This window comes from Aspergillus pseudotamarii (assembly GCF_009193445.1).
Source record: "Aspergillus pseudotamarii strain CBS 117625 unplaced genomic scaffold BDV38scaffold_42, whole genome shotgun sequence".
Classification (NCBI taxonomy): domain Eukaryota; kingdom Fungi; phylum Ascomycota; class Eurotiomycetes; order Eurotiales; family Aspergillaceae; genus Aspergillus; species Aspergillus pseudotamarii.
The window spans coordinates 129,362-143,640 of NW_022475056.1; the positions used below are offsets into that span (position 1 = coordinate 129,362).

Genomic DNA, 14,279 nt, shown 5'->3' on the forward strand with positions numbered 1-14,279 from the left:
ATTGCCCCATCGTTCGACCAGTAATTCCAATTAACCACCTCAACAGCTACATAACCACCCTCTCTCCATGCGTCACTAATGAGCTACCGTATGCCTAGAAGGTTTTCCTATCTGCCGTACTGATGTCCGAATCAAGCCAAAAATGCCGAGAGCCGAGTCTCTAGTCTGTAGTTAGTCCGCCTATCATTACGTACTTTGTGGAGGAAACTTCTGTAGAGCCGTAGAGGCATCGCTCGGTTCTAGCTAGATATGACGGCTGAGTTATCTTACGATCATTTACACTCGATCTGGTCATGAGGTGTAGGCGTTAAATTCTCCGATTTGTTAGACCGTTCCTGGCTCTCTCTTCTTCACAACACTCATCTCATTTCTTAGAACTTCAGTCTCGCTTCTATTTGTCATTTCCCTCACTGGGAGTGATATATACACAGATTCCAATATGCAGGATCGTGTCACGGTTTCCAGTCATCCAAGTTCTGAGACCAATCAAACCAATCCTTATGTCGATCGAGGGTATGAGAGCGATCAGTGCTTTCTTCTCCTTGTCTCAATACCAGTCGACCTTAATACCATATAGCACTAAGCTCGTACACACCTTGGATACTTTAAGCCTAACACCTAGTCTTCTCTGTTATTTTCCCCCCCCTCCACACCTCCATCTTTCTCTCTCCATTTCCCCTCCTCCCCCATTGCCTCTGTAATCCATGTAACACACCGCCACTGAATACCCCAGACAGAGTCAATTTAACAGAACAGAACAGTACAATAAAGTATTACTCCAACATAACAACTACCAGCATGTACCCCCAACCCAGAAAAGGGTCATCACCAACCTGGGACAGTCGACATTAGTGCAAAGTAAATCAGGCACCAGAAGTTCATCATTCTTATATCAATCTCGCCGAGAAAGAAAGGATCATCATTTAGGCCATTATCAGAACCAAAGATTCTCGATATAATTAAACCCTACTCGGTGGTACCATTTACTATCGCTTATCCTGGGCTCTGTCCTTTGATGCGTGATAGAGTGCCGTTATATAGATGGAATTGGGAGAATGTGGTTTATTCCCTCTGGTAAGAGACGAGTGAATGATTGATGGTTTTCCAGTTATATGGGGTATCCTGTTGGTTAGCGAGCGGTGTTAATGTCTTGTGGGATATCCAGGAGCGATTTAGGGTCAATGGGGTGATAGATTGGCATGAATGGTTTAGTCCAGTCCATGGTGTATCTTTGGATTGTTGCTATGATATACAAAGGTATGGGGAGTAGAGGCAGTGCTGGCATGGTATCTACTTGACTTAAGGACTTGATTCGTGGTTGGACAAGCATTGGGTATAAGAGTTTCAACATGCTAATGGACCTTAGTGAAATATGATGTGAATAGTAAGTTGTGTGTCCGGCGGTGTATAAAGTGTGATTGCTTCTTCATGGGCGATGCTATCGTGCAGCATAGGTGAGAAAAGTCTCACGACTCTTTTATCATGTAGTGTCACTCGAGATGTCGTAGGATAGCGTACGTTGTCAAGGTACAAGAGAAAGCAAGTTTACTTCAGTCAAAGAGCACTACATTGGCACAGTGTATTCATACATTATCGTTAGAAGTATTCATGGGTATTGCAAATCCGTATTCATTTGCTGTGCTACCTTTTAACCGAAGTAAATCATATCAAACACAAAACCGAATCACCCTTTTAGTTCTCGTGAAGAGTGCTGAGGAACTCCTTGGAAGGACCAGCAGGCTTCTCACCCTCAACAGCCTTCTGGCCAAGCTTCTCCTTAGAGAAGGCAGCAGCGTAGGGGTTAAGACGGAGCATAACCTGCTTGTTGCGGAGAGGGTTCTTCTTCTGAACGTTGGCGCGCTTGGTGCGAGCCTCGCCCTTGGGGGCGCGGAGGACGGACTGGATTTCAGAAGAGTTGATGAGGCGGGCCAGATCAGCGTTGGCGACAACGTTCTGGGGAAGGAGGTAGTCCTTCTTGAGGGCGGCAGGGGCGGAGCCAGAGCCGAAGACCTGGTCGAGGGCCTCGAAAGCGGAGGAGGTCCAGACAACGAAGCGACCGAGGTGACCACCAGGGGCGAGCTGGAGGAGGTTGAGGGCGAAGACGGGGGAGGTCTCAACACCGGGGATGTTGCGGAAAGCACGGACGAGCTCCTTGCCATCGACCTCGGGGTTGTAGACAACGAGAGGACCGCGGCGCTGGCGGAAGCGGCGGTTCCTGAGCTTACCCTTACCGGCACGCATCTTGCGGGACTTGGCGACCTTGACGAGGTCGTCACCGGCACCGAGAGCCTTCAGGAGGGTGACGGCAGCCTTGGTCTTGGTGAGAGCGGCGTTCTCGAAGGTCTTGGACTCAACGACGAGGGGAACCTCGGGAACGTTGGCAACACGGTGACCGCGGGCGAAGAGGAGGGCAGGGACGGAAGAAGCAGCAAGAGCAGAAGCGGTAGCGAAGCGCCTATCATCATGTTAATATCATGTACAATCTCAATGCCAAACTTTCATCGTTGAATGCCATACTTCTGGTTCAGGTTGAGCTTCTGGTGCCACTTGCGCCAGACCTTGGTAGGAGCGAACATACGACCAGAGCGGCACTGGTTACCGAAGGCAGCCTGACCAGCACGGTGAGTACCACCACCAGAGACACGAGGGATACGAGCGACAGCACGACCTGATCGAAAAATTCTGTTCAGCGACCCAATTCCTTGACTGTGCAATTCTGCTTCCAATTTCGCGATCCAATTTCACATACCGGTACCCCAGGACTCAGCAGAAGTCTGTTCACCAGCCTTCTCGCTCACGGCATAAGGCTGTCTCTTGTTCTTGGCCATGCCGGTGTGAACCTGCCTATAATGAAGCCGTCAGCCATCCTCCGATCCCCCTCCAAATCGCGGCGTAAACTCATCGAACATACTGGACAACATCAAGACGGATGGGCGCGTTGAAAACGGCGGGCAGGGGGGCAGTGGCCCCGCTGGGCTTGCCTTCAGCCGTGGCGATAGTGACGGTAGGACGAGACGCCATTGTTGTCGACGGTGAGGTGGTCGTTGTCGTCGTTCGAGGTTGAAGATCGAGTATCCTCCCAATGGGCTGAGGAAATTTTCGCTTAGTCCCCGGCACGGGTGGTGGGCTCCAGAGAAACCCTAAGCCCTGGTTACCGCTTTTGGGCGGGTCGCTTCTGACTTGGCCGACTCAGGTTGACTGCCACGTTGGACCAAACACCGTATGAGTACTGTACATAGCGGTGCTGGCTATGTTGGCGGTACTATATGATTTCAGTCATTCTTCTTTCGTTTGTATCCCAAATGATATTGTATTATTAGAGCAGTTTCTCAAACAATTGCATAGTCATGCTCGCAACCACATCAAGTCCATCAGTGTTGTTATTCACCGCCGATGCTGACTAATTACTTATGCTAGTTATAGTTACCCTACAACATCACTGACAACTGGGGAAATAAACATTGCTTCCAGTCTGTAAAGTTTGGTATGTACACCAACCACCTGGGCGGTGAAGTAACACGCTCCCCGAACACCAGAATATCCAGCAAAATGATACGTCGATGAGATCTCGTTGATATTGCTTTATCTGTGTTACTAAAACAAAACCCAATGATCTATTTCCAGCAGCTCATCACATGTTCAGATACTGTTAGAATAGTATATTTCTCCGATCCGATGTACGTATGGACATACCCACGGGAATATGAGCTCATTCAATATGTCCCAAGCGTGCCTTCAAGTCAAACCATACTAGTGCGAACCTACCTGTTGCATTTTCTTTGGAATGGATATAGTATGGAGAGTACTGTGTAGTGTCCAAGATCGGTGGGCTACTTGGCCCATCTGAGAGTGTCTTGCTATATACTAGCTCTACGGTAATTGCGTACGTCGCGAAAAGCTTCATGTTCAAAACATCCAAAACACCATGCGGTGCCCGTTGCACCACCCTTATTAAGATACGTGGCACTCTAGAGATGATAATAGTTCAAGTCCATGTGGATTACAGATATTGGTGTTACAAAGACACTAAGTCTCACATTCAAACTACCAGTACGTTATGTGCCAACTGAATATGATGATCAAAGCTTTCTATTCAAGGAAGGTCTCCAGTCCTAACCTTCTTTTCATCTACCCTGGAAAGTAAATACAATTGAAGAAAATCCACCCCAGAAAGGCTCCCCCACAAGCGTCCACGCCACTGCAAGGAAAACGAAGAGAAATCAAAAAGGAACCCCGATAACCGAACCGGCGGATATCAGAATCTCTTTATGCGTGGTTGTGGTAGTTGCGCTTCCTGTGACGCATCTCATGGAGCATGCGGGGCTTGAGGTTGGTAGCCTTGATCTTGAGGTTCGTGTCCTGGCCAGCAGTACATTCAGTACCAGCGGCCATCTGCTGCACCGGGGTCCACAGTCCGTTGGCACAGCGCTGGAAGGAAGAACCACCAACGCAGTTCCAAGTACCCTCCGAGCTGCAAGATCCGGTCAGAGCACCAGAGCTGGAACCAGAGCTTGAACCAGAGCTTGAACCAGAGCCGGAGCTAGAGCCACCCGAAGGGGCGCTGGTGTGGGTAGGCTGGGCGGGCGAGTCAGTAGGGACAAAGACACCAGGAGCAGAGGACTGGGAAGGCTGGGGAACCAAAGTCGAGGAAGCTACTGGTGCAGGAGGCGCAGGGGCAGAGGTAGCACCGGAGGAGCCGGCAGCCGAAGAGCTGGAGCTGCCAGAAGAGCTTCCAGAAGAGCTGCCAGAAGAGCCACTAGAACCGGCGGTGTTGCCATCTCCACCGAATGTCGGGGTGCCAGTGCAGGCCTCGCTGCCCTCAGGCGCCAGGTTGCTCTTCTCACCAGCGTACTCAACGTTGTCACCGGGGTTGGGGAAACGAATATCGACACTTTCCTTGGTGGTGCAGCCGTTGACATTGGCGACGAACATGGGAGGGAAGTTAGGAGAGCGCTTCTCGACGGTCTTCTCCTTGGGAACTTCGTCACGCTTGGAAGAACCACCGGTGACGGTAAGAGGAGCACAGTTCATGTACATCTCACGGTTTCCGATACGGTTGAACCAAGTCCAGGCGAGGGTGTATTTGCCAGGCTCAATGCCTTCAGGGATGGAGTAAGTGAACTTGGACGCTCCCGTCGAGGTGGGGCCACCAGAAAGGTTACCATCCACGTTGGCGGGACATCCACCTTCGATCGACTTGATGACCATCCACTTGGAGTCCTTCGTGGGCTCACGGTCAGTGGTCAAGCTGACCTGGCAAGATCCGCCGCCGTGAACAGCACTACCAATGAAAGTGAGAGGCATCGATTGGCCGATGGCGGCAGTGTTCTCTTCGGAGACCTCGTAAGTGTTGGACCTCATCTTGCAGGGAAAATCACTGCCATCCGCCGCAAGCGGAGAGTTGTTGAGAGTGTCCTTGCCGTAAGGAACGGGCTGCGACATCATCATGTGGCCCTCAACGGCAGCGGCGCCGAGCAGAGCAGCGGTAAGGAAAGCCTTGCTGAACATTTTGATCTTTGAAGGAACGTCGGTGCTATAGATTCGACTGTTTGACAGCTGAAAGAATGGCTGGAGATTCTGATCGTACCGGACGAATCAGAACCGTGGGACAAGACCTTGGATGTAGTCGTGCGAAAGAGTCTGGAAGGTGATCATGTTAGATGAGATCGTAAAGCACGGAGATGACGAGCTGTTATATAGAGCGGATCCTTGACGAGTTGACCAACACAAGAGATAGTAACACAGTGAAGTTCCATCAACTCAAAATAGTCTCGAATAAGGGATATAGGAAACACTATAGCACGAATTGGCCATACCTTTTAAGTAGAAGCAGGGCCGAGTAACAATGCCTGTTTTGTTAAAGACTGGAGAGAACAATGACTTTCTTGATCGAGAGACGATTGTCCGTATAATAAAGATGAGCGAGGGCGCTACTTTTGTCACACGTAGTACAATGGCGTTTGTCCGAAAAAAAGGAATGTCTGGTAACTGCCACAGGCAAGAGACCAAGAATCAAAAAGGAATGAAGAAAGCAAACAGGAACTAGCCTGTAGAACTGTCGAACAGATGAACTGTAAAAGGATTGAATCGCACCAGCGTGATAAGCGAAAGAGAGAGAAGAGACAAAAGCCGGTAGTGTAGGGAGGGGGAATATATAGTTTTTAGACACTTCGACCAAGCATCGTCACCAGTGGTCGTGCGAATTGCCGTGGAGGGTTTAGGAGAGGTGGGGTGACAAGCGTTGAATCACAAACTCTGAACATGCCAAACGCGAGCCTCTGTTGAAGGGTTCTGAACAATTGTGAAACATTTAGTGAGTGGGACCCTTCATTGATCCATCACTGCTGAAAGATGCAACAGAGTTCACCAGAAGGGTCAATAAAAAAAAAAAAAAAAGGAAAAAAGGTTGATCATTGCGCCTGAGTGGCTTGCTGGGGCTGCAACGCCCTGCAGCCACTGAGGGTCCGTGGATGCAGCCCTTTCGGGATACTCGTAGTAAGTACTAGTAGTAGTAGTAGTAGTAGTAGTGAGGTACCTTAGTAGTAGTAGGAATAGTCGAAGTATCTGTATTGTAAGTATGTAACTATGGTAGCTGGAGAAAATGTAACCCATTGGTTTTTTTTTTTCATGAAATTGACCATACATATGCTACGGTGAGTTACTTACGACGACCTTGTTGTGAACTGCCAGTCATGAGGGATCAAGCAAGGCGCCCAGCCATGAAATTCCTTCTAGTCCTGCATTAGTGTTGACGGCTGCATCCAACAGGAAATTAGCCCCTGGACCCGGGGAGGGGCTTTGGTGTCACACCATCCGCCCGAGTGCTCGGTTCCTGACCAGCTACCGCCTAAGATTGGAGACTCGGTTGGCGCCTTGGATGGCAATATGGGGCCGCCCTCAGCGGATCTGCCGCCAATCAATAGGCATTGCCACAATCTATGGGGAGGCTTAACAAAACTATCCAAATTTCATAGCGGGTGGAAATCACAGCCGATGTATTATCGATCCCCTCAGAATAAAATTGCTGAGTTACATCGTTGCCGGATAACCTCATCTCATTCCCTAATAATATTACTAACAATACTCCCAGAACAATCTACTTGTACATACTATCAGATGGTCGAACGAGATTTAATTTCGTTTCCTTTCCTTTCATCTTCGTGTTGGAATGAACTCATAACTGAACCAATACCCTAGTGGCGTGGCAGTGGGAACAATAGTACAATACACATACGTGGATGTCCTCATTGCCCACCACGCCACATTACGTCGAAGTACAGAACACGGGATCTCACACTGTAATCCGACTCCGTTGATCATCGACCCGACCGGCAGGAGGAGGAAAAAAAACGAAAAGAAAAGAAAAGAAAAAAAAACTGAAAAATAAAACTCTCTTTAGACAAAGAGTGAAAGACACGGAGTTGACCGCTAAACGTGGGGCAAACGGAATAAGACCTGATGTCTGATAGACGCTGAACGTTGACCAGTCAAGGACGCTGAATCGTTTTGACTCGTAGACTATGATACGAGAATGTCTCCATTTTCACACCTCAAGTACGTCTGCGGTATTCCGTATGTATAGAATCTGGTTGTTAATGATGGCCGGGAATGGGGCCCCCGTCGGACTCCATCCATACTGCAGGCTACGTCGTCCAAATAAAAAACAGGCTGTAAGTTAAAATTCTCCGCTGCTATTTTTTTCCCCCTTCTTTTTTTTTTATGTGTTCTCATTGCGCCGTTTAGCGCTCTACGCACATGCATGTGGCAAAAATGTTGGGTTATACTTAGGAACCAGGCAAGGACCTGCAGAGGCAACAGAGACATGAGCTGCGCGTACAAACATAGTACCGTTGTCTCAAATAGGCAGAATCTCCGCCTTAGTCAGTTGACTTCAAAATAGGAATTCAATCGATGCGGTTGGGACTCAAGGAGGTTCGAAGTTTAAACGAACACTATTGTTCTTAGTAGCTTTGGACGCAATATCCAGCCTCCTCTTCTCTCCTCAGGTTCAGTTCTCGTTTTCCATGGTTCAGGGTCCAGATCTCCAGTTCCGTACCAATACAACGCCGAGTTTGGGACATTACGTCTTGTGGAGTAACATCAATCAATTTCTTAAGTATCAGACCTTTGGATATACTCATCGTTGGCGCCAAATTGATATGTAATATGTTATGTATAATGGTCCCTGATATATTAGATTCCAGGGTATAAATTTCCCTGCTCTTGGTCCCGTACCCACTTTCTTAATGTCGCTTAGAAGTTCCTTTACGGAGGGGAAAGACCAAATGAGATCTTCCCGTTGATACGTGTTTCAGATAAATTTGTGGCCTCGGGTAGCAGTATGATTTGCCGAATGGTCGTTTGTAACTCTCCAATAAGGTATTTCGATATTAAGGTAGTATTGGGTTTAATTTTCATTCGCGATCGGTATTTGTTCTCTTCTTTTCTTTTCGCTCTTCTTCTCCCAAGTCATCCGAGCTAGTCCGACGATTCTCACCATGAGATTGTATCTACTAGTGCGACCTCGTCTACAGACTTAAACAATCTAATTAGATTCATGTCTTGTGGACCGAAAGTTGTCGATTTGTACAACTCATAGTCCTACACTAACTCGATCTTATCTCTGGCGCATGTACATACCAACTTGGTTTAGACTCTAGTCACACGGGGCACTGCAGCTTCCCCGGCCATTCAATTGGTTCTGCAGCCGCCGTTCGACCAAGTCCCAACCCAACACCTCTTACATTTGCCTCCACCACATGGAGTTCATGAGGAACAACCGTCAAGGAACCGGGCGGCTACAGTAGTCACCGCTACCAATAGTACAGAAACACATCCAACTTGCATACCAAGCTTTGATTGCAGAAATTAGCTCAAGGATCATCCGAATTACCCAACGATGGGCCGATGCCTCCATCCATTATGTAAACCAGATAAAACATATCGCGATCTGAAACGGATATCTCATATTGGTCCCTCCAACCGAGTGTTCTCCTGCCCTGGCCGGGCTCTCGCCGAGACAGTTCTAGTAATGGGAACCCTGGAAGGTTGCACTTGGCTTTGACCTTCTAGAATGTAGCGGTGGACCAGTTAATTTCGTTCCTGAATCTATTACATTAGCTTTTTCTTACCCACTGCTCTGTCTAACGTAGTATTGGACTATTCGACGTCATGCTATATATATATGTGTGTGTGTGTGTGTCACGGTATTGTTTCAGAGTGTGGAGTACGGATGTCATTTTTTGGATTTGACGTGCTGGATATAGTAGTGAGTTAAACATTTGAGAAACCAAGGCAGTGAGGGCGTGATCAGTTTATCATTGACTATTATCTTCGCCGTGGATGAAAGCTTTTGTATAGCAGGTTATTGATAATGGATAAAGCCCTTTAGTCGCTGTTCAGTTACATCCTTTCGGGTATCTTTGTTCTATGGTACGATCTATTGGACTGGGGCTCAGGGTCCGAGTCACTATCCCCTCTCCAGGCAACATCTTCTCTTGCTGTTGAGTTTAATCTGATGCGAAATTGATGTATCCACCTTCATCTCCCGGAAGGTTCTCGATCCTCTCTTATTGGTAATGAGAAAATCCTTCCAGTACTTGACTGACAGTGGTTGAGCACCTACCTCTTGGGGAACGTAGCATACGGTGGCCCAAGCATACCAACTGACGGGTCCGATACTACCTCACAAATGCCAAGATCATCGAGATGAGCCTTTGAGGGGAATCGGGAGATGCGACGAGTAGGTTCACGCCATGGAACGGATCAGCCGGCAGTCGACGAGCAAGCTCATTCGGCCATGGTCCACTCCAAACCCTGAGCTCATTTCTTTCCTTTCTTCTTCCCCTTCTCGTTACCTGCAGGGGTCGACTCCTTGACGAACCCACCCTTCATCAGCGCATCACGACCGACAGCATTGATAATGCGAAACCGATCGGGGCCCAGCAAGACTCCGCCATACCATCGTGTGACTACCACGACCACATCCCATACGTCCATCAGCTGCATGAGATGAAGTAATCGGCCCCCGGCAGCTGTCTCCCCGTCATCATCGCAATCCTGTACAATCATCTCCGCAGACTCGCCCTTTGCATTCGATGGTTTTTGTTGCCTAATGCGCCAAGCGCTGATATTATGCGTCGCAGCTGCCACCTTCTTCTCTGTCGCCAGGAGATAATCCAAATAAGCCTGGGCCTGCTCAAGACTAGTGACATGCGCCGCGCGCCCAACAAAGACAGACTTTTTCTCCGTCACCACATCCGACAATATCCAGTCGGGTGGATTGTCCAGTCCAAAAGACTCCTTCAGTGACAAGCTGGCAATATCCTCAGCCTTCAGGTCCGGCGTGTCCGTCTCGTCCTCGTGCTCTTTGACATTCGCGTTGCTGTTGTTGCTTCCCCCGAGATTCAACTCCCCGAAAGCCTCCACCGCCTCATTAATCACATCGAACAAGCAAACAGCGCCAGGCTGGTACGTTCTCCCTAGTATATCCTCCAAAACATCGACAGCAACTTTACCCTCCCCGCGCGACGCCGTAGATGCGGTCCCGAGGACCTTGGGCGCTGTGTCGGGGTATGAGGCATCGAACCCAAGTATAAACGATAGATGCGGATGTTCGGGAATCTGTAGCTTCACTGTCGCGACCAGCGGACCCGTTGAACTAGAATTGCCCAAATCAAGCGTAGAGTTAGCTGTGGACGACGAAGCCGCAGTGCTGTTGATCGTAACGGTATCGGGCTCGTAGATGGCATTGATCGCTTCTATTTCTTCGGTCAATTCATTGTTGCCGAGGGATTCGAGTTGGGCCGACATTTTTGGACATTGAGTGTGGTGCCGTGTAGACTGCGACTTCAGTTTGTCCAGGAGATTAGTTCCCCGCCGATGTCATCGCTATTTTTTGTACAGTGCATTTAATGCGTGCTAATAATATGGGCTGACTAATGTGGGCTTCGGCATGATGGCCGATTCAATGCGCGTGACGCCATAATTCTCTGGCAAAATCACTTGACCACTTTTTTGAACTGCCTTGTCGGATACTGTATCTTTGGCATGGCCAGGCTCTTGGGTCTACTGTTTTGCCAAAAGCGATTATTTTTCGAACAAAAAATCTTGTCTAAATAGTTCGTTAAATAAATATTCTTCTAGATAAATATTATATATAGAAAGGTCTTTATAGCGAACATATCAGTATCGCAGTTTACAGCATGAAAAGACCCTTTTCACGGTCGGGCTGTTTGGGGTGTTAAAATCTATAGACCGCCTACTTGATGAGGGAGGCGCTCTGCGAAGAGGCTTGCTACTGGATTCTGATCAACTGCTGCTGGTCTTGGGACGCTCTTCCTTCAGTGGTACTAATAAATAAATGGAAAAGGGTAGCAAATTAATTAAACTTAGTCTATCTATGAGTGGTATAGTATTGACTATATGTCTTTAGTAATCTAGGTAATTTTGTGGTTGTTCTATAATTTATATGCTTTTGATAACAAAATATATATTCTGGTCAATCCGGGCTCCGATAAGCACATCTGTACAAGACTTTAAAAGCAAACGTAATCTTTCTAACATCCACTCCCCAAGAAATTCCCTACGCGCTCCATTTCCATGTTCCGGACCACCTGCGACAGATCTTCACCGTCTCCCTCGAGACCATCTAAATCTGTCCGCTTCCAGAACGCCCGGAACCCATCCACCAATCTCGTCGTGATGCCCTTCACGTCAGCTTCAGGCATAGCCGCAAAGCATAGTCGGTAATACTGCCAAGAACGATCCAAGGTCTCCTGCGAGGGAGCAAATAATTCTCCCGGGCCTAGAAGACAGAGGTACGGTTTCTGCGTCAGATGTGCCCACAATGCCTTGGAAAGCCTGGCTGGATCGTATCTTCCTTGCAGGGGATGGGTGTCGAGACGGAGCTTAATCCAGACGAACATACCGCCGGTGGGCCAAGAAAAGTCGTACATCTGTACCTTATCTACGACTTCCCAGCTTTCTTCGCTGGATTCAAGGCCGGTGTCCGTGGCAATAAAGTATCTACCCTCCTCTAGAGTGCTGCACATGTCTTGCATGCGTCGTTCATATCCACCACGCAAACCCTCCAGCCAACGGACCCAGCCATCCATTTGCCAGCTACGATCGCTCTTGCTCGAGTTGGTAGACTTGTTATCTGGCTGTTGACCCAGAATCAGTTTGGCTACCAGGGCTTGAACAAAGCCCGAAGGTGCTTGCGTTGCGGTTTCGGTGACCCGAGCCAACCTCTCGATCACGGCCGGTTGTGCGGTTACCCAACCCAAGCGACAACCAGGGGCGATAGTCTTGGAGAAAGTGTCGAGACGCACAACACGCCCATCAGTGTCCAAGGACAAATAAGATGGAACCAACGAGTCCAGGAATTCATACCCAGAGGGCTTCCCATGTGCATTGTAATTGCGCTTTACCGAAGCTGTATCTAGGGGCATGCCTCGATGCTGGGCTTCCAAAGCGGCCGCCGATGGGTACTGCAGATTCCAGTAAGGATCGTCCTCGATTATGATGATATCGTATAAATGACAGAGTGCGTATATTTCTTTTTTACGCTCGACGGATAAGGTGCCGCCTGTGGGATTCTGGCCAATCCTGCATTGGAAAAGAAGCAAAGATGTCAGCTGTGACATCCACCAAAAATAGAACTATACTCATTGGAGAAGACCTCATCACCCGCCAACTTACGTGATGGTGTACATTAAATGCGGGCGACGGCCTCTTCGGAAATCCCAGTTTTCGAGAACATCGGCCAATCCTCCTTTACCGCGTGCCAACATTCCCTGTGCATCGATGACGACCGGTACGACGTTGAGACCTCTGGGCTTGACGGTTGCAACAGCATTCATATATACAAATTCCTCACAAAGAATGCCCTCGCGCTGACTGGTCCAGTCTCTCTCTGGGTTCCAGACATTCGTGAATACTTCGATTGATTTTGAGAAGCCATCGGTCGCTCCGGTGGTGAGGATGGTTTCGGGGCCTCCAGCATATGGAACATTGGGATGAAGATGGCGACGAGCGAATTGGCGAACAAATGAGGCCATAGGAGGAAGACCTTCAGCTGTGACATACTGCAAGGCAGTGGCGACGTCAATTCTATTCTGTACATCCGTTGCGTGGCTCTCTTTGGGAACGATCAGTCGCATCGATGACTGAGCGTCATCTCGAGATTTCTTGGTTGTGCCATTACTGAAAGGTTGGAAACGCTGGGGTGTGGCGACGGTTGCCTCGAGGGTATCGTATGGGAAGTACGAGGGATTTGGTAAGCCTAATGATAGGTGACGACCGGGGTTAGTGAATGTCAACAACATCCAGAGCCGGGTGACTATCGTCCGTGCATACCACCAGCCAGGTTCGCAATACCCGGGATGAAGAAGTACTTATATAGGTCTTTGATGCCGCTCCCCTCGCGTCGTTTGGTGGTGGATGCATAATGATGGGATAAGTCGAGAGGAGGCGCCATGTTTGGAACCAGGTACAGTTAGGTATAGTAGAATAAGGGCCAGAATAGCTTTGGAATTTTTGCAATGGCGTGGGCCGTTCTCTTGTCTTGAGCTCCTCTATGCATAGGAACGATTTCCAGAATGAAATTATATCTCTGTCTACTTTGAACGGAATTGAAAGGGGAGAACACCTTGTTCATGTGAAACCTCTTCCTTATCATGACCAATCGTCCATAGTTATTCCCCTTGTACTTGTCCTATGCTTGATAAGCAGAGTCCATAACGGTTGGAGATCCACTTGGACACCAAGACCGTTGGGAATCCTTTGATGTGATTAGTGCGCTTGGCCGTGGACTAGCGATACTGTTCGATGACGGACGCTTCGCCTTATCCGACAAATCCGATGCCATTGCGGGACATCACGGATAACGCCAGCCCAGGATGATGTCGAATAACTGTCATCGATTTAGTCTTTGGTCGATAGAACTACCTAGTCCTAGTCGTGTGTCTGGGGAAGTACAGAAGTACCCAAGAAAAACCTCTGCCCCACCGTGTCGTCTTCCATAATAATAGCGCTTATAGTAAGGCCACTTGCATTTGCCCCCCTCTCCACCGATCTTCAACCGTACATCAGTGTGAATTTTCCATCCCCTAAAACCCTCCGAATACTCGCTGATGAACTGGTCCTCCAATGGCAATGCATTTTCGCCACGGGATCCCCTGACAATCGTTGAAAATCCCCGCAGGTACCTCGCTGACATAAGCGCCGGTGATTGGTCCGCGTTGCCACTGAACTGCTGACATGTCGAAGCCAATGAA

At 48.7% G+C, this 14,279-nt stretch overlaps 4 protein-coding genes across 4 annotated transcripts; all 4 read right to left on the reverse strand.

The window, feature by feature from the left end:
• Positions 1-1,692: 1,692 nt before the first annotated feature.
• On the reverse strand, positions 1,693-3,021 carry BDV38DRAFT_272734 (60S ribosomal protein uL4; the record flags this gene model as incomplete). Its single annotated transcript, XM_032057541.1, has 4 exons — positions 1,693-2,455; positions 2,518-2,668; positions 2,750-2,844; positions 2,912-3,021. The coding sequence occupies 4 exons, from the start codon at positions 3,019-3,021 to the stop codon at positions 1,693-1,695; spliced, it is 1,119 nt and encodes a 372-aa protein (XP_031911609.1).
• Positions 3,022-4,039: 1,018 nt separating this feature from the next.
• On the reverse strand, positions 4,040-5,676 carry BDV38DRAFT_137035 (lytic polysaccharide monooxygenase AA11 family protein). Its single transcript, XM_032051378.1, has one exon. It carries the CDS (start codon positions 5,506-5,508, stop codon positions 4,267-4,269), a length of 1,242 nt encoding a protein of 413 aa, XP_031911610.1. The 5' UTR covers positions 5,509-5,676; the 3' UTR covers positions 4,040-4,266.
• Positions 5,677-6,894: 1,218 nt separating this feature from the next.
• Positions 6,895-8,654, reverse strand: BDV38DRAFT_252121 (uncharacterized protein). The gene is made up of 2 exons (XM_032055087.1): positions 7,111-8,654; positions 6,895-7,062 (listed from the first exon to the last, which is right to left on the reverse strand). The coding sequence occupies exon 1, from the start codon at positions 7,822-7,824 to the stop codon at positions 7,519-7,521; it is 306 nt and encodes a 101-aa protein (XP_031911611.1). The 5' UTR covers positions 7,825-8,654; the 3' UTR covers positions 6,895-7,062; positions 7,111-7,518.
• Positions 8,655-9,822: 1,168 nt separating this feature from the next.
• BDV38DRAFT_272736 (putative aromatic amino acid aminotransferase) lies at positions 9,823-13,480 on the reverse strand (the record flags this gene model as incomplete). Its single annotated transcript, XM_032057542.1, has 5 exons — positions 9,823-10,842; positions 11,224-11,249; positions 11,633-12,609; positions 12,703-13,285; positions 13,360-13,480. The coding sequence occupies 5 exons, from the start codon at positions 13,478-13,480 to the stop codon at positions 9,823-9,825; spliced, it is 2,727 nt and encodes a 908-aa protein (XP_031911612.1).
• Positions 13,481-14,279: the final 799 nt, after the last annotated feature.

Bases quoted from the DNA above. Each gene is read 5' to 3' on its own strand.
- BDV38DRAFT_137035 (XM_032051378.1), bottom strand. From the start codon at position 5,508: ATGTTCAGCAAGGCTTTCCTTACCGCTGCTCTGCTCGGCGCCGCTGCC.
- BDV38DRAFT_252121 (XM_032055087.1), bottom strand. From the start codon at position 7,824: ATGTCTCTGTTGCCTCTGCAGGTCCTTGCCTGGTTCCTAAGTATAACC.